The 19,748-nt window shown below is 44.2% G+C and overlaps 1 protein-coding gene across 3 annotated transcripts in view; it reads right to left on the bottom strand.

Annotated features, from left to right (window-relative positions):
- Positions 1 to 1,716: 1,716 nt before the first annotated feature.
- The window catches only part of mib2 (MIB E3 ubiquitin protein ligase 2), a 69,480-nt gene continuing 51,448 nt past the window's right edge, over positions 1,717 to 19,748 (bottom strand). For all 3 annotated transcript variants that reach the window (XM_088937888.1, XM_088937886.1, XM_088937887.1), the window contains 10 exons: positions 19,365 to 19,498; positions 18,934 to 19,082; positions 18,404 to 18,560; positions 17,201 to 17,355; positions 11,178 to 11,304; positions 9,447 to 9,671; positions 7,533 to 7,711; positions 6,281 to 6,474; positions 5,649 to 5,714; positions 1,717 to 5,351 (listed from right to left, as the gene is read on the bottom strand). In XM_088937888.1, coding sequence (XP_088794014.1) covers positions 5,110 to 5,351; positions 5,649 to 5,714; positions 6,281 to 6,474; positions 7,533 to 7,711; positions 9,447 to 9,671; positions 11,178 to 11,304; positions 17,201 to 17,355; positions 18,404 to 18,560; positions 18,934 to 19,082; positions 19,365 to 19,498 — 1,628 coding nt within the window. In that variant the 3' untranslated portion in view covers positions 1,717 to 5,109. The remainder of the gene's footprint in view (positions 5,352 to 5,648; positions 5,715 to 6,280; positions 6,475 to 7,532; positions 7,712 to 9,446; positions 9,672 to 11,177; positions 11,305 to 17,200; positions 17,356 to 18,403; positions 18,561 to 18,933; positions 19,083 to 19,364; positions 19,499 to 19,748) is intronic.

Below are 19,748 nucleotides of genomic sequence, written 5' to 3' on the forward strand. Positions count from 1 at the left end.
CTCCTGTTGCCTCTTCGCCCAGGCGAAATAATTGACCCATTAAAGAAAGGAAAAGCACGGGCAGAAGGCTGTGTCTGAATTTTTGTTTTTCTTCATTTAGCTGGATCTTCCAACTCCACTGGGCCTCACACCCTCACGCTGCAGGGTGTGAAATCACTTCTGCCTTCACAAGCAGATAAGATCATGTGAAACGTCAAAGAGTTTCCACTTCGTAACGTGCTCGTCTTGTTTCACGTCAACTAAATTGTGGAATGAAATGCCAACTCCTACTTGATTGGCATGGCCGTCGCCTAAAAAAAGCATCCGTTCTGAAAATTGTCAGGTTAAGGGCGTTGTCAAAACAATGTCATGATCCCAGCTCATAATCCTCATTTTTTGGTAAGAGTTTATTTTTTGCTTATTTTTTATTTCCTTTTGAAAAGAAAGGCAATCTATCGGTAGCTCAATAGTTAAGGTATTTACCTCTGTTCCAATAGAAATGAATGGCATATCACTGTTCAGAAAATTCTGACGCAAACATCAGCCTTTTTTTTCAGATTCGTGTTATAGTTTTGATAAAACATGAATTTGCAAAGGCTGTGCTGTACCCTGCAAAGCCAAACGTCTATCACCGCCTCCAGCGGAGGAAGAAAACACTCAGGATTTATTATAGCTCTCAACGTCAGTCTGCAACAGCTCTGAGTAATATGCAAAGCCCTGTGTAAGTCAATTTACGCTTGCAGTGTACGCAGGCACAATGGGAATAATGTCATCTTCTCCCTGCTTCTGGGATGTTGTTTTCTTCTAACAATAGCATGCCCTGGTATGTCGTCTTCTTAAGTTTGAGTTCTTTCCAGTAATTAAGTCAATAACATGACACTTGAGGTAATTAAGCAATAAAACATACTGAATGGAGTACTGTTGCTTACTGCACATTATTGTGGTGATGTTTCTGTCATGTCTGCTGTGTGGTTTGAGTGTGGTGGAGGCATTTTGACAACACCAGAGGACTCTGCACCCCTGACAGCTACAACTGCACGTCTCGAAGAGAAATAGAAAGTGAGGAGACACTGAGAGGAAACTCTTAACTAGAACCATACCAGTTTTTCCATCTGGTGAAGTTGTGTGTCACTGTACGGTGATTGCCGTAACAACCCCACTTACTATTGGCCCACCCTGATGTTTGGTGTTGTAAAGGGGAAAGTGTACAGGTGAACTTTGAAAAGGTATAACAACCCAATCAAAGGTGGAAAAGGAAGATTTCTAAGCTACTGTGACACTTTTCATTTTTGCAAGACCCTCACAAACAATGATATGAGCACCCAATAACCATCCACCAAGTCTCAAAATCAGTAGTAGTTCATAGTTCAGAACTAGCAGTGGCTCAGCTACTTGCATCCAAAAAAAAACCAATTGATTTGAACAGCCAATAAATTGTTACAACTAAGAAGCACTGCTTTACACAAAGAGTGGTCTGTGGGTTTCTGCGTATCTGGGAAAAAGATACCCAACTTTTTGGTTGAAGTTGATGCTTTGTAGTCCTTCAAGAAAGGCTTAATGAGGTACACTAGGTTACAAAATCTACTAGCAACCAAGCAAGACTGGACTGACTCTTCTTGATTTGTTCTTAGCATTTAATGAAATCTACCTTCACATACCTGCAGACAACATCACTGTGATTCTGGCTCCACTACACAATATCTCCAGCAATGAAGAGTCACCAGAAATAGACAATACTTACAAAACATTTCAATATTTATTGCAAAATAGTTTTTTACAGAATACAACAGAAAAAAACAGGAATGAACAGTAAGGCCAACAGCAAACCTTGAAGTGCTGTATAGACAGTAACATTACATTTATTTTACACAATGTTCTCAAGACAATTCTCATATCTGGATCAAACTTTCCTTTCTTCATCTAGCACACAAACCTGTGGATTTGTATGCTATACGTGTAACAAGATAACCACTGCATTTCAGACTATGAACACCAGATAGTTTGAAACTCTATGGGTTTCAAACACAGAAAAGGGAAACCAAAAACTTTCAAAACTTTTTTTTTTCCAAATTAAAACCTATTTTTTTTGGTCAGTTAGTGCTATTTAAAAAATGTTTGGCTCCAAAGGAAAAAAAAAACAAAAAACAGTAAGATTCTAATTCAAAAACTCTAAAATAAAATCACTACGATACAATCAGTTGCTTTTAAGCCTTTTTTAAGAAACTATCTGCAATACTGTGATTCCTGACTTTGTAAGTTTACAGCCCCAGTGTTGTTCAAACTTAGCTGTGGCACAGCAACTCCCATGTTCCTCAGACAGAGAACCCAGAAATTAGCTCAACTGTAAACTGTTCACCTTAATGGTTTATCCTTGCAGGTGGTTTTCAGAACCTCAGGGCTCCTCTCCCCATTTCTTGGGCCTAGATTTGGGTTAAAAAGCAAATAAAAGCAAACAAATAGACACTGCATAAATACTAAAGATACAATGAGCTGTATCTTATCCGAAATGCAACTCCAACTGAAACTTCACAAAGTGCATTTGCAAATAAATGTAACTTTCATGTTTAAGTGTAAAACATTTATGATGTCAGGGTTGCATTTTCTACTTTATGTTCCTTTTAATCCCTGAGCTCTGAATTGCTTTATTAAGCAGGTTTCTTGAGGAATTTAGGTTCAGTACAACACCTTCGAGACCAGGGCCCCTTCTCCTTCCTAGTATACTTGATGCCTGCATGAAATGCAATAATTGCATCTCGTCAAAACCAAATACTGATGCGCTGTCTGGGATGCCATTTCTCATCTTCCACACTGAGCAAATGGAAACTCGCAGTACTCAACCTACAGTATCAGTCAGGATTACAAGATTGTTTTAAAAAATAAATTCCAATACAAGCCAAGAGTTGGAGGCTGCAGTGCTTTAACGGACCTGAGCCCTAAAACAAACTCGACTGTTGCTTCGTGTACATTCCTGTTTCTGTCAGCAGGGGGCGCCAATCTGCTCCCTGCCAATTTGGCACAGGTGTAGTATGATTTCTCCAAGTAAACCTTCATTTATTTGTGTCTTTGAAACTTCCTTTTTCATTGCAAGGCAGTGTAAAACTTTTTTTTACTTTCTCACATTCAGAGTTTCACCCACTCATGGCCGAGTTCTGGAAAAAAAGGACTTAGAACTCTAGCCACAGTAAGCCATGGGTGAAAGTCAAAAGCAAGCCACCTTTTTTCCTTCCGTTTTTGTTAAATGCAGAAGAAGCCCTTTAGAACATAACAAGAGAGAGCATATTTAGGGGTCCTATTTGTTAATGTAATATTACGCAAACCTGATATTGAACTAAGCTGGTCAAGATAAAGGCCTACACTAGGTGTGTCTTTTTTTAAGCTGGGCTTCAACTCTTACCTATGGATTCACCTTTCACCCTTGAAATTTTATATTTACAAAAACAGTTAGAAATGTGTCCAAACATGACTTTTTCTGGCTGTGTAGATATCCTTAAAAAAACTAGGATTTACTGTACCAAGTTAATGTGTTTTGGTGCATTTCAACATTTTTTTTTTTCAAATTTTAGATGCTTGTGCGGGATTTATTTTCCCATCCCATCAAAGTGGAGGATCTTGCGAACGTCCATGGACAGGTTTTATCCAGAACAGCGTTGAGGAGAAATATGGATGAGAAAACTGCTTGCTTGCAAACCCGGTACTGACTTCCCAGAACAGACAACTGATCAGTGCTCATCAGCCACACAGTATCCCAACCATCTCTGGCCCTATTTAGGACAACAAGCCCTTTGGCTCCCACTGGCTGGCAACACCTGCATGCTCAGAACTTCTGTTGTTTTTTTTTGGGCAGCACACATGAATCATTCCTGTTTCCCTTTGCAAGCAACTGTTAAATAAGTGCTGTGGGCTATTAAGTACCCAAACAGTATACTGTGCTGCCAATGAGCTGCTGTGGTAAAAAAAAAGATCAGTATGTCTTTCTGTTCATTAGATTAGGTGGGATATCTCAAGGTTTGGTCAGATAATTTTACAGGTTACATGAAAGACCCTTGGTCTCATTCAAGTGAGAGATACCCCTACGTTTTAAAAGGGAATAAAGGCCACGTCACACAGAAGCCTCTTTTATCTTCCTGTGGCTTTAACATTTTCTTCTAAACCAATCACCTCTGAATACAAGCAAGCACACAGAATCCAATACCCCTCCTGATGTTCAGTCCAAACACTGTCCGCAATGCCTGTTTCCCCGAACACAAGAAAAACAGAGGATGTCTGTCAGCTCTGGAAGCATGATCCTTCACACAAAAAAAAATCTTTTTTCACCAATCTGGAAATCCAAGTCGAAAACGATCCGCGTTTTATCGCTACTGCAAGGCCTTTTTGAGATGCGTGACAACTTACAAGATGTAGGTTTGAGTTAGGACCCTGAGTAAGTTGGTTTGGAATCAGATGTTTTTTGGGTGTTAAAGAGTTTTCACTGAGTGATGGCAAAAATAATTGCTTGTTGATAAATAAGGGGCAGAGGATTTTAGTAGATAAATAAACAGCACTTGTTACAGCTAGGCTAATCACAAATAATACATACTCAGTATCTTACAATATACATATATATATTTATATATAGCTCTTTTACATACCAATGGGAAAAGGTAAATAATTCATATACTCTGTTAACATTCATCTACTGCTTTGCAAGTGCTGCTACAGCCCAGTGCAAAAGGCTACACTATTGAAGCAGCAAAGCATATATTTGATTCATCTGAAAACTGGAAGGAAAAAAAAAAACAACACAAAACTATGTCATGTCAGCCTGACACTGACAAAAACGGTCAGGGGAGAGGCAGCTCGGGGTGGGGGGCGCAGGAGACGGGCAAGAGGACTGAATCAGGTTCACCCCTTCGACGGGAGGGTTCACTGCACGTCGTAAAAAGCGCATATGGAAAAGGCCCAGATGGAAAAATAATAATCCACCTGTCTGGCAGCCGTGAAAAGTCATGGCCAGCCCCCCGACGGTCTCCTCGCATCCGCCGCGGCGTGTCCGGCCTCAGGGTTCGCCTCAAGAGGCGCAGAGGTGCGCCAGCGCCCCCGGAGCCAGGGGCTTCCGTTCAGACTGCGTCAGCGGCGCCGAGGTCGGACGGGTCACACGAACAGCTGGATCCTCTCGCGGATGGCCTGCCGGCAGATGGGGCAGGTCTTGAGCGCGGCGCTGCACTCCACGCACGAGGCGTGGCCGCACTGGAACACCAGCTTGATCTGGTTGTCGATGCAGATGGGGCAGGTGATCCGCTCCTCCATCTGCCGGAAGCGGAACTGCAGCTGCTCCAGCAGGTTATGCTGATCCGAGTTCTCCGAGCTGGGGCTGCACTCCACCTCCGTGTTGTCTGGACAGGACACAGGTACGGGAACGGCAAATCGGAGAGGTCTTCACAGATGCCCGTTTTAACTCTTTCTATCTGTAGCTGTCTACATTCTACATGAATAGGTAAGCGTCTTTAAATGAACTGTCCTGTTTGTTAACAGCAGACTAAACTCGGAGAACATATACTTATCATTTATATAAATGCATATATAAAATGCACTTAGAAGGGTGTGTGAGACATATTTAGGAATCTCCAACCAGTTTAAATCATTTGCAATTAAGTACAGTTGGTCATACAGGTAAAAAATACAGATTTTACCTTGCCGGATTTTCTTTGTGATTGTAACCTGGCATTTGATGCATTTTTTCATCCGATGAGCACATTCTGCATTGGGGAGAAGTATCAAAAACAGAAGAGTTAACTACAGCTCTTTGGGTCTGCGTGACACTGAAGCATGTGGGTCACATAGCACCTCAGCAGACAAAAAGCGAGAGCAAAACTATGATTGTCTTTGACTTTGTTTCAATGATAAAACTCCAGGATAAATATTTAAACCCCCAGAGCCCTGTCAGGTATGATTGCTCCTGTCCTCTCCCCAAAACGAGCCCACTTTCTCTTCAGAGCTTGCAATCATCAGCCTTCAGAGTGATCATCTGCACCTGGCCCTGCATGCTCATTCCATGAGATCAAGCTCCCACAATTCTTTGGGAGGCAGCAGTGCATTCAGGACTAAGCTTAAAGTAGGTAAAGTCCTCTCTCACAGACTAGATTTAGGCCAAAGAATTTAAAGGCACAAGGGAGGCTAGTTGGTTTCAATGCTCTCGTGAGAAAGCCTGCAGGAAAAAAAAGCAGGACTCGCCAGAATTGCATCAGGACGGGAGAGAGGTCTGAAAAAAGGAATGCAAATGAAGGAGAAAGGTGGAATGAACGAGAACGGGGGGCAGCCTCACCTTCGCAGGCCACGCTGTGCTGGCAGGGGCAGAAGAGGACGAGCAGAGCCAGCTCGGAGCAGATGAGGCACTCGCTGGGCCCGGCGGAGCTGGGCATGGCCAGGTTGGTCATGGTGTTGGGCGTGGTGTGGACGCGCCGCAGGCTGCTGCTGCCCACGCCAGTCCCACAGCTGTGGCTCTGGAGCTGCTGATCCCTGCGGGGGGCGTTGTGTCAAAGAGACAGACACATCACTGAGGCACCCAGCTCCTCTGATCACGATCACTGCCCTGCCTGTCACCCTCTTTCTCTCGGCGGGACTGGCCACATTTAGCATGGGAGCACTGATGATCCTTTTTCACACACTTAAGGAAAGACTAACGATGGCCACAACTGCATCCATTATAAAAAAACATTTAAGAACACCCTGAATTTTAACACTACATAAAGAGACTTCAAATAATCAGGGAAAAATAAACATTAAACTTTTATCCAAGATCGAAAAGCAGATGTCAAACAGGAAATGAAACATTTTCAACAGACTCTATTGTAAAAATAGTAGATCCCATTAAAGAAAAATGTATTCACTGCCATCAGAAAATAGGATTGATAATTTTTTACCGAATTATTTAAATTACAATGGTTGTGAAAACTGAACACCACACCAACAGAGCACCTCCTGCCCTGTTTTGTGATTAGCAGAGTTTTAGCGTTTTCATCTGGGAAACAGAACCCGCCAAGTCAAGTGATGTTATGTTATGCGAAATTAAGTCCCCAATAATGCAGAACGCTCTAAATGGTTCAGAATGCACCACAGTAGAGGGAACGGCAAAAATGTAGATACAAAACATTAAAGATTTAATACTCAAAATGAACAATCGTAAGAGTCCTTTCGGAGCATCACCTAAGACTTTAATGTCCATACAATTCCTAGCAGAGATTCGCAGAGACAAAATCCATAATGTGCCCAACTGCTCCCAGATTAGGGGTCAGATTAAATCAAATCTGTTTTAATCCGATCGAAGCCCCGAAACCTTTGACTCCCCAGCCAGCCACAAGTTTCAAGTGCAGTGGCTAAAGACAGGTCTCCGTTTGCCGGAGTCATCCTGCTTCTTCCCGGGGGGACTGCTGGGACTGCGCTGGCAGCTGGCAGCAGGGTCAAAGACACGCCTTGAGCTCCCGGAGCAGCGGGAACGAGCTCTCATTCCTCACGGGGCAAGAAGCGGAAGAGCTGGTCCAGCACTGTAGAAGGGCAGAGGGGGGCGGAGCGGGTACCTGTGTTTCTCGGAGAAGTTCTTAATGAGCTGGACGACCATGCCGTCGGTCACCAGGTCCAGGGGGTGCTTGCCCTTGTGGTTGGCGTAGTTGATGTCCGCGCCCTCCTGTGCCAAGAAGCAGGCCATGGCAGCCCCCACGTTCAGTTCCAAGTTCCCCAGTAAACCGGAGCCGTGCAGCTGAAGACCGAAACACATGCAGGATTCGAGTAGGCAAAACAACAAAGCCTTCAGGAGACAGGGCTGAGGTGTGGCAGCTCACTGGACCAGAGCTCATCCTGCTTTCTGTAGAGCTCAGACTAGGGAGCATGGGACTACCCCCCCCAGCAATGCTGCTCCCCACCTCAACAGCTGGGGTGGCTGACTTTACTGGAATAGGAACCTTGCTGAAGGAGCAGCAGCAGTGCCTGCAGCTGGGAATCCAACCCAAAACCATGAGTCAGTCTCGAGTCCCAAGGATCACCCACTACGCCAAGATGCTCCCAGAGATAAATACTCTCATGGCAGTCTTTACGATCGACAGTAGCTCAAGTTAGACAGTAAGATAGTCTAGCCATCTCTGTTGGGCTGGTACAATCAGGTACCTTTGATGCAGGAGAAAATATTGTTTAGAGACTGGAAGTACTCAGGATTTCTGTTTGTATACACTGTATCATTACATACGTACTATAACCAAAACAAGGAGACAAAAAATATACTGAACGACAAAAACACTCTAAGTTTATATTATCTCAGATGAGATCTACATTTCATTTATTTTAATGACCAGCAGAGGAAGAACTTCATGAGCTATAATAAGATACTGGAATGGGATTCAACACTGCCATGCCAGTAATCTATAATAACTTTACATCATGGCATTCTTACAGTAATACACAGTACCATGAGTAAGGGAATCGGAGAACAAGCGATTCAGCCAAATGTACATTAATCACGCCAACAGCAGTGTGTGCTCAGTAAGCTCTGGCAACCATAGCGCAATCCAATTTCTTAAAGTTCCTGTCAAAAAGAGGTACTTTACTTTAATGGGATTTCACACAGCTTAGCACAAGTACAGTACCTGTGTGCCTCTAATCAAAAAGGTGATGGATGTCTCACAGATCTGTCCTGGGCACATGTGCCCAACAGCTCAACGTTTGCATGTCACACCCTTAATAGTGCACAACCCTTCCTTCTGGTGCAAAATGGTGTGTGATTTGGGATAAGAACATAAAACATACATAAATCGTACAAATGAGAGGAGGCTACTTAACCTGTCTGTCTTGTTTAAGTACTACTAATAAACTGATATGAGGACCTCATCCAAAAACCAGAAACCTTTTAACATGACATTTTTAAATTAAATGTTATTCCTTAGCTATATATCTTAACATTTTGTTAACGGTTTTATTGCTTTCCCACATAGGCTAGTAAATGGAAAGAACGCATCAGCATAAACTCTTGAGACCTTTTCTGAAATGGCCTCCTCAATTCTCCTGTTTATTTTGTACCTCCAGTCTGCTCTCTGTACGTCTGGTATCGATACAGTGGAACGGTATCGTTCAGAATGAAATCCGCTCTACAGTGAGGGGTGCAAACGCTGACTTATTTCAACAACAAGCACTTCTAGAGGTCACCATGCAAACATGCAAACGTGCATCTCCTCCAGCTCACAGGGGCTGGCAATAAAAGAATGCAATTTCCATCCCCGTGCAGCTAATCTGTGATCATCTGCGTTGGGCTGATCTTATTTCAATACTACAGGGTCATTTTCAAGCAAGGCAAGTGCTTCCTGGCAAGACTGCTAGACCTTACACCAGGGCCCTGGAAGCTCATGGCTGCAGTGATCTTGAAAGACAGTCATTTAAGTGTCTTTGACTGGCATCTCGAGGGCGGCTGAGGAGTGCTGCGGGGGGGCTGGTGCCCAGGTACCTACCCTGGCGTAGAGGGAGGAGCCCTCGCCCTCAGAGGCGGCCACAGTGGCGGCGAGCTGCTGCCGGCTGAGGGCGATGTGCATGGCCGTGTCCCCGTCCTCGTCCTCCGCGTTGACGTCCGCCCCCTCCGTCACCAGCAGCTGCACCATCTCGGCGTGGCCCTGCGTCACCGCCAGCTGCAGCGGCGTCTGGTTCCTGTTGTTCCGGATGTTGACGTCGCAGCGGCCCTGCAGGGGGCGGCGGGAGAGAAATCACCCCGCCTCCCGCAGACCGGGCATCCCCGCCCGCAGAGGCGCACACGGCACAACCCCCCGGCTACAAACTCTCAAGGCAAACGTGCCAATTTCTAGGTTTGTGAAGTCATTTCAGTCAATCAAATCAATCAGTTTCATTTGCTTTGCCATAGAGAGCTTTACAGCATTATGTATCCGTTAGCAATACAGTGTAGACCATGTGCTCTGTACAGTAATAGAGGGAAAAAAACCTCCAGTGGGGAAACTGAAGCTCTGGGGATCCCAGGTCAGTGGAAGCCATTTGCCTGATGATGTCATAATGCTAATCATTTCAATTTTTTCTTCATTCTGCAATCTAGTATTTACTGCTTCAAAAAGGTAGGTGCCAGACAAAAAGGCCATTTTAAACTTGCTCAGGGACAGAATGATTCAAGTGGCACCCCCTGACATGACAGAATGTTTTCTGAAGTAACAATGGGTTCATTTTTTGTTCTGGATGTTCAGAATTTTTGACGTTATGCGACTCCAGTGAAGTAATAAAAGATCACTGAATAAAGATAATCAAGAAGGACAGAGCCCAGGAAACAAACTCTGCCTGCTGATCCTAAGAGTTTCAAACAAACGGACCTCAAGTTCACTAGGCAATATGTTAGTACTGTAGCACGCAGCACTGATGTACAATCTTTAAAAATAACGATGATGAACGTATCTAGGGTTTTAGAGATCGAAAAATGTCCAACAGACGGGTATTGGAGCAATTCTGCCTTTGTGAGGTCCCAGCCTATCTGACGGCACAGTCATATGCTCTCTCTCACGCTGGAGTTTCCACTGTTGCGCAATCCGGGGCTCAGAGATCAGAGGCAGCACAGTGGAAACTGTTATGTCACAAGAAGGGGGCGGGGGGGTGGGGAAAAGCAAATCTGTTAATTCCAAACAGGTGCAAACTTTCTGGCCTTTAACTGTGCTGTTATTGATAATGCTAGTTTAGCTATTCTGCAGACAGGAGCCCTGTTTTGCTGACGCTTTTCTCACAGGATAGAAAAAACACAGGAGTACAAAGAGCTGCACGGGCCCTCTGTGGCTGTGCTCCCACCTACACAAAGCTTCTTCCCAAAATCCTCCCTCTGTGTTTGGTTCTTGCTGGCTTCTGAGAAGCCATAAGAGTTTTATAAGAGTTATTGTGTCCTGTTTTGCGTCTCTTGAGTAAAACACAATCGCAAGACAGATGTTTTAAGATTTCACTGATCATCATAACTTGAAATGAGGTTACATCACGTATTCCTTTTTGTTTCCACGGCAACCCATTGAACCCTAGCAGGGAAAGTAAAGAAAGTAGGAATCCATATTGTTAGTGTGCTATATTTTAGGTTTGTGGGATTTGAGCAGTTTTGAACACGTCAGTGTGTTTTCCTCAACCCTCTATCGAAATTTCAAACGGCTTTGTTTGAACTGGGTGCTGCTGCTGCACCGATGGCGAGAGGGCGACGTTTCTGCACTCACCTCCTTGAGCAGGATCTCCGCCACGTCCCTGTGGTTGTTGAGGGCAGCGAGGTGGAGCGCAGAGAAGCCATCGTCCTTCTTCACGTCCACTAACTGCCGGGCGCGGGCCAGGATCTTCTCCGTCGCCCTGCGCAGGGCACGCACACAGACATGGCACAGTCAGGCAGAGCGGGGGAGAACCAGGGCCGGACTTTGGCGTCCTTAGGCCCTAGGCCCTTTCACTCCGAAATGTGCAAAAAACGCCAACTGAATTACGTCGATTGTTATGCTGCACTTTAAACTACTGTAATAAGATAAGATCACTTTATCAGCCCTATACAATTTCTTGCACTATTCTAATGCTGAACCACGTGATTGATGGAGCGAGTCGAGCGCCCATCACTTCGATACTTCCAGTTTCCTGAACAGCCGCTAGAGAGCGTAGGATTATTGTTTTGGAGCACCTATTTGCATTTGATCGCAAGCATGTTGTTTCAGCCCATTTTTCGTTAGTCACTAGTGTTTCCCTCCATCGTAGGCCCAAAAAATTTAGGAGGGCCTAGGCACTGTGCCTGCACTGCCTCATGGGAAATCCAGCACTGGGAAGAACGCGAGACAGCTGGCCAGCAGAAGGAGGCTGTTATGGCCTGTTGGGTAGTTATTAGTTAATTGATATGAGGAGCTCTTGAAACACGCCAGGGTATCAGCTAGCCTGGTCCACACTCCCACAACCTCTTAAGGAAAGAAAATGCCTCCTGTTTTCAGTTTTAGATGCACTTCCTCATCGTTTTCTCCAACATAGTCACCCTCTAGTTCGTGTTTCTCTGGTGGAAGTGTATTTAAAACGGAGAACAGGGGGGTCCTTGCCAGCTTGAGAATGTGCGAACACCTGTCATTTTTTAAAGAGAGCCGCTGCAGGAAAATCCTTTACAGGCATGTGACAGACATTTACAGACCGACTCTACTGAAAAAGGGGACAGTGATACTGCTCGACAGTCCTGAGAGGCTAATGACAAATACTGTAAAAACATCACTGCCCGGCAGTTTAAATTCCAGTTCAGGTTTTATCACAGATTGCCGGTCCTAGTGAGGATCTGAGGTAAACTGCAGTCTATCCTAGAAGGGTAGACTACAAGCATTACAGGACTGACATCAGGACAGGGCACTGGTCTACTGCAGACGGGAGAAAAAAGCAGCAAGTTCAGAATAGCCATTGCAACCTTGTTTCAGAGAGGTGGGATGTAATGGGGAAAAGCATACACAAATAAAGATCTACACACAAAAGATCAAGGCTTAACCTGACCCCAGAAACCTGGGATTGTGAGACAGAAGGGCTGAGCACCATACCATTAGAATGTCCTTGGACCCAATCACAATTTAAATCCAGTACATCACAGCAGGCTTGTACCAGGCAGAAACAAGAACCCCCTGGTCTCTCTGAAGTGCTTTGCTTGTTATTTTTGACTGTGAAGTGGGGGCAAAGGTTTAATTTAATTTAGGCTTTCCTTTTAATTTCCACTAGGCCTCTTCCAGCATACAGCCATCAGCAGAATTAAAAATGACGTCCGGTGGAGGAAATTAAATAAAACTAAAAAAAGCAACACACACATCGTATGGGAACAAATTTTATTAGGCGGGCTCAGTGTGATTAAAGACTGTACACTGCCAAACAGCTGAATCATGAGTTGACCTAGACACAGTGTTGAAACGGTATTAAAGGATCTTACACACGTCAATCTGCCTTAATATAAAAGACGGAACCTCCCAGGATCATGAAAGAAAAAGCTTCACCATTCTCCACTGGTTATAATCCACATCAATCTGCACCACCTTTGTGGTCTCTTTTTCCTCTTGACCTGCTGCAGCACTTAATGTCCTTCTACGGAGATTAGCTGGGTTAAGAAGCTGGAGAAAGTGAACTCTGCAACAGGTGTGAACAATTACAACAGGCTTTTATAATAATCTAGCCTAATTCATTTTCTGTTCGCAGCATTCCCTCATTAATATTTTAACCAAGATGACCATAAAACAAGGCCGACTTGCACACTGTGAGCTTAATGTGCTGTGAAATTAAATTTAGCCAGCCGACGAGAAGTGGGAAAAGGTCTCTTTTGTAGCAGGGTTGTTTACTGTGTTTCGGCTTTGAGCGAGACACCAGCCCTGCGCCGGGCTCAAGGGATACTTCTGCAGCACATCCAGTAGGTTTTTCTGAGAAAATGGATTCACGACGGTCTTAGCATGCAGCTCCTGGGGTCAAGGATTGTATACTGTACTGTAGCTAACGGGAAAAAGAGACGAATAACAAACAGCTCAAGCAGGCCAATCCAGATACTCCTATGTTTTGAAACACGGGGAAAAATCCAATATCTCACCTTTTCCTATTTTTTGTTGCCCACCACTACAGTATGTAACTCCCTGAGCTTGTCAACAAGCAGACTCATTGAGGCACACACTGTGCTCTGCATTTTAAACAATACTGCGTCCTTGGGGGCAGGTCCTTTGCACTGTTTTTATCTCGACAAAAAACAACCTTTGGCCAGCTCAGAGTTTCAAAGCCTATTTCATCATACCAGATCATCAATCTTGAGCAAACGAAGAAACCAAAACGAAGACACTAATGGCAGCATGTACTTATGCATTTAAGGGGCAGTTGAATAAATCTAAAAGGTTCCTGTTCCAAAGCCCACCAGGTGTTGCTGGCTTTAGAGCCTCGAGTCCAGTATTCAATAAGTAAAGATGCGTGGAGAGGGGTGATATAGCCTATTATATTCATAATCACTAAAATCAAGTGACCCATTGAATCAAAACACTGCAGCAGTGGTTAGGGCTCTGGATTTGAAAGTAGAAGGCTGTGAGGTCAGATCCCACTGCTGTTGTCCCCCTGAGCAAGGTAGTTCACCTGAATTGCTCCAGTAAAACACCCAGATGTATAAATGGGTACAAATGTAAATGTAATGTGCTTTGTTCAAATATGGCAAATAAATTAACAGTAATGAGACGCTCCCCTCTGTGCATTTTATATGTTCAAAAATGGATCACTGCAGGTAAATGATTTGCATCTATTTTACACTGATATAAAAAAAAGCAACAGAATTTCACCTTCACAATACATGGCTTCACAGCACTCAAGCCTGACAGCAACAGCAAGTCGCCAATATCAATACAGACGTTCGTTTCAGCTGTATAAGGACCTGTTGTGTTTGCAACACTGCCATAAAACTGCAGGACCTGGTAAAGCACTGTTTCTTGTTTTTAAATAGGGAGGTTTTGCACAAGCTGTAAGCAGCACTGAATGAATGTGGAAATTCAACTCCATTTAACCTACTGGGGATCCTATACTGTTCAACTTGCAGTGCACTACGTTGTGACAATTTAAAGGGTTAACGGCGTAAAGGCAGGGGGTGATGGAGCCTTTCACATTCACCTTGCTGGCTGACAGATTCTCAATGCCCTTTCTGCTCCCACTCCTCTCCCCTCTCTCCCCAAGAGGGACTTCGAAAGAACGCCTCTAACCCGCATGAGCTCTGCTGTACATTATCTGTAACAAACTAACAGGATTCAGCTCTCTCCCAGTCACCTGGGAAATAACTCGCCTTCCCACTTCCATTTCACATTGCGGGAAATCACGGTTATTAATCCAGCAGTGCAGCTCGCAGGAAAGCCAGACTGCATTGTGAGAGCCTTCCAGTTCAGAAAGGAAGCACACTTGTTTAGCTCAGCATTGACTTTGAAAAATCTGAATGGATTTGATCAAGCCTGGCCAGTATCAGTACACTGACAGTTTAATTTGATGTATCAGAACAGTGATTTATTTATCTGTCTCACCATATTCTTAATTCTAACCTGAGTTCTAAATCTAGTTTCAAATTTACCCCTAATCCTATCTCCCATCCTAATCCTATAAGTTTTACTACTATTTTTTTTCTGTAAATATTCTTTTCACTATTCTTCTGACCAGTACTGGCAATTCAGAGTACTTGGGTCTTTCACACTTCCTAGACGATGACATAGGGAAACACAGAAAACAGAAAGGCCCATGACTGATAGGTTAAGAGAAGCATGCCAAAGGAATCAGAAATAAAAGGATTATTTGCGAAGAGAAAAATTTCAGAATGGAACAAATGGCACAAAAATGCTAGAAAACAAAAAGTTGAAAGTGTGAAAGTAAATATTAAAAAATAACATCTTTTCAGTTACTGTCAGCTACAGTATGATGCCTATTCGCTGCTTAAATGCAGAACATAAGACATGTACCCGGGGACACTGTGCATTTGTGTAAGAACTGCCCGCACAATCAAATGCATTCTTCCGGGCACAAGGATGAAAATAACTGCAGCGAAAATGCAGATTTAAAGCCTCTTGTTACACAGATGGGGCTCCTGGCTCATTCAACTGACCCTCTGTGCCAATCTCTTCCCCTGTCTCAGACCCTTGCCTTTTGTGGCAGATGCTGTGATTGACATTAAAAACCCTTCAGAAGGAGATTTTTACATTTAGGGTAAAACTTCTGGGAAGTAGACATGTGCTGTAACTTGACTCTGCTCAGACCTTTGCTAAACTTCAGAAAGGAAAAAGACCAACAATTCATTTTATCATCCTAAAATGTAATCAACAACATGCAGTCGACAGTCATAGCGCAAAAGTCTTCTTAAGTTTTTTGAAGCCTATATTTTAGGTAATGACTTGATCAGTGACTCTGATGGGGTTAAGCAGGAACTTCCACTGATCTCCTCAGCAGTCACTGCCAAATTGTGTCTGAGAATCAAAATTATTATCAGACACCCACAGGCTCGGGGTGTTATTGGTTTAAATTAAAAACAGTAGCTTTACATCGCTTCCCACAGCTTTCTGCTCATTCCCCTGAAAGCACAAATGTGCTTCTCATTTACAATTCAGCGACAAGTCTGAGGCTTATTACAGAACTAACAAAAACGTAAGTGTTTACAGGTGGAATATTTTAATGTACAGAAGAAATTGGTGACACATAGAAATGTCTTAAGGCCTCCAGGTCACCAAAGAGTTTAATCAACAGCTTGTTTTTATAGAACTGACGCAACACATCTCTTGTTATTACAAAGAAAAGGGGGAAATTCAGTCCAACTAGTGCTTTTGGTAGTAGCTCCTTGATCCAATACTTTTGTCCAGCTGTTTCTTGCACAAAGACAGGGTATGTTTGGGCTTCTACAAAATGGCTGGGTAGTTTATCCGCCTCAACACAACTCACTGAATGACTCTAGTTATCAGTTTTAAAAGCACCTACCCTTACATATCCATCTGTGCCCTCTGGCTTGTGCTTTCCTGTTGATTCTGAAGAGGTCGAATGAACTGACCTGATCTATGCCTTTGAGGATCATCAGAAGGCACCTCACTATCAGTCATATACTACAGTTATTGTGCTTCTACATAACATACCCTGGCTGTTTTCTCAGCATCATTCTTCGAGGAGGTGCTCAGCTGGGAGAAGCCTGATTTCAGTGAATTAAAGAACCTTACATTTACTCTGCCTGAAAATATTATAACGGAGACGAAAGTTATCGCTGTTAGTAAGTGAATGGGCCGTTGCCACAGCAATGCCTACTACAATGTAAATAATCTCGCACTTAGATCACTACTACCGTAAATATGATTATGTATTTGGGTATGCACGTCTTTAACCAGAAATGGCTGCTTCAGCTCCATTAGTGACTGAGCATGCTTTCAAACACACTTTGCAGAAGAAGTGAGTCGTCAGCGGACTACAACTACAGCCGGAGAGACAGGGACAAAAACTGCAACAGCCTTACTTGTAGCGATCTTAACCGTAAAGGAGACATTCTTCATGATCATTTCCTGTTGATTCTTACCATCTATAACTTCAAAAGAAGTTCGTGATCATCAGTGTTTCTTAATTAAAAAAAAAAAACGAGCGTCGGACCTGATGTCCTGCATTGGGAGTGGCGGGTGTCCGAGTTGGCACGTGCTGACCAGGCCTGTGGCACTCTGCCCCCCTGGACACAGAAGACGTGCTGACCCTGGCGATCACAGGGCTGCTCGCAGGTACTCACAGCTTGTTGCCCTTCAGAGCCGCGTGGTGCAGCAGGTTGAAGCCGCGGGTGTTCTGCTGGGTGAAGTCGATGGTGGGCACTTCCGTCAGGATCTCGATGATGTTCCTGAAGTCCTTGGCGATGGCGTCGTGCAGAGGGGTGTCCCCGTACGAGTCCTGTGTGCAGAGGCAGAAGAGGAGACCGGATCTTGACCATTTGTCACATCCTGACAAGGATCCCCAGATTAAACATTACAGCACAAGGAAGACCGTTATCATTGCACAGAATGCCACTGTTAATTTTTAAAATGAACACAAATAACCAACAACTCCACTTTCACCTACAGTAAGGGAAAGTAAGAGTCAGAACAGAGACACTGTGGAAAAGGGTTAGAAGTTGCCCTCTGTTTCTGGGCAACCTCCAAAGTTCAGTTTACACAATTCTGTTTAAATTCTTATTGACAAAGCACACAGCACTATTAATTAAAATGTTCATTTCCCATTTCTTTCTTCTTATACATTGTTTTGACTATTCCTAATGGCCTTGCAAGGTTCCCCAAAGTGCATTTAAAAACCGGAACAGAAACCAAAGCATTTTATTGTTAGTCAGGCAGAAAGGGGGTAGAGATTACAGATGGTTGTGTAACTGGATCTTTGTCTGTCCTAGGTTTTCCATTAAAACTAGTGACAAAAATAAGGTCATTACAGCCCAAGAATGAAAAGGGATATGTCGTGCACCCCATTGTCAGAGTTTATTTGCATCAATGTACCTTTCTTTCAAATACAATTGGCAGTCTTTATGTCTCCACTATATCCCAATTTAGAAAAGTTATCCATTGGCCAGGGATGTTTCTTTAATCACTACTGACAATGATTATCTGCTATACCACTGTTGTGATTATACACACACATCTAGCACATCTCTGTCCTGTGTCCTGTGTCGGAAATCTCATTCGAGGACTGGTGAAAAGACACAACCACGGGCACATATATAAGTTCAGATACACAGGAAAGCCCAGTCCAGTTACATAACTGAAGGAAGAGAAGGAAAAAATGTAGAATGTTTCAAAGCAGTGAAAAACAGGAGGACGGAAATCCCTCAATTAGAAAGCTTTAGACTCTTCTGGGCAAGGGTGCTGTTAGCTGAAAATCAAACAGGATGTTTTCACTTGGCAGTGGAGGCAGGTCGCCCACTCGGGGTCAGTGCTCAATGGGAAGCCCTCACCTGCAGGTTGACATCCGCGTTGTGCTCCGACAGCACCCTCACTACCTCTGTGAAGCCCTTGTTGACCGCGATGTGCAGGGCTGTGCACATGGAGTTGTTCAGCAGGTTCACGCCGGCACCTTTGCTTAGCAGTAGCCGCGCAGTCTCTGCTTGGTTCCTGAGAAACGGGGAGGCAGTCACAAAAAAAAAATCTGATAAAACACAGGAGGGGGAGAGCAGTTTATAAAAAAAACACCTTGGTTTCAACAGGTACTGCAGCAGGGAGGGGGGAGAGAGAACTATCTTTGCTCACATGCTGAAAAAAGAGACAAGGATAGAGACCACACCTGACAATTTCGACACCTGTCACATGCCACACTATAATTGATAAGACCGCTAGTCCTGGTTGATCGGTTTGGCTGAAGGCACTATCAATAATTAAAAAGACAATGGACTGCTAAGTGGATTGCCCATAAATTAAAAGGTATGTGTAGCATGTGAAACACCAGCCACAGACTCTACACACAGCCCTGTCTGAACGCCAGCCTCACCCAAAGGCTGTGTAGTGCAGTGCTGTGTCCCCATCCTCGTCCTTGACCTCAATGCTGCTGTTGGCCTGAAGCAGGACTTTCACCACCTCCACGTGCCCCTGATGGGCAGCCACCTGCAGAGCCGTCTTGCCTTGATTCTTGATGTCCACCTGTGCAGGACACAGAAATGCACAGGACAGGGTTATGCACAGCTCCAGTCTCTGGTGTGCCTTGCATTGCGATGGAGTCCTACTGTAGATCTGGGGACTAGATCCAACTGTCGTCCTCAGTGTTTTGAATCCAGCAGATCATATAACATTAAGATATCATAAGAAAAAAACATGTTGGAGAATACATTATCATCCTGAAAGATGTACATGATAAGAGTCCCTACACTTATCATGCAAACCAAGCCCCGTGACGAAAGGGGAAAAAAAAAAGGCGGCGCTCACTTTGTCTGGGTACTTCTGCACCAGGTCTCGGACTTTGCTGGCGCTGCCATGTGCCGCCTCAATGACCAGCCGCCCGGGGTGGTCCAGCTCGGTGGACTGGGACAGCAGCTTCTCCAGCACAGAGATGACGGTGCCTGCAGTGGGGGTGGGGGAGTGGGCGGGAGACCGAGCACAGGACAGTGAGAGACCCTTCACAGGGGCTCTGAACGCTAAAAGGTATTAATTGAAGAAGCTCCGGAGGCTAAAAAAAAAAATACAGCAGAGAAATTGACGGCATTCTTTTGCAAACCCTCTTTTTATCTACTCCATGAATAGGCACAGTTTAACACAAAAGCAGAGCATTTGCAATGTCTGTGCCACACCCAAAAAGCACAATAGAGGAAT

Source organism: Atractosteus spatula, chromosome 20, assembly GCF_055471065.1.
Source record: "Atractosteus spatula isolate fAtrSpa1 chromosome 20, fAtrSpa1.hap1, whole genome shotgun sequence".
In the NCBI taxonomy this organism is placed as follows: domain Eukaryota; kingdom Metazoa; phylum Chordata; class Actinopteri; order Semionotiformes; family Lepisosteidae; genus Atractosteus; species Atractosteus spatula.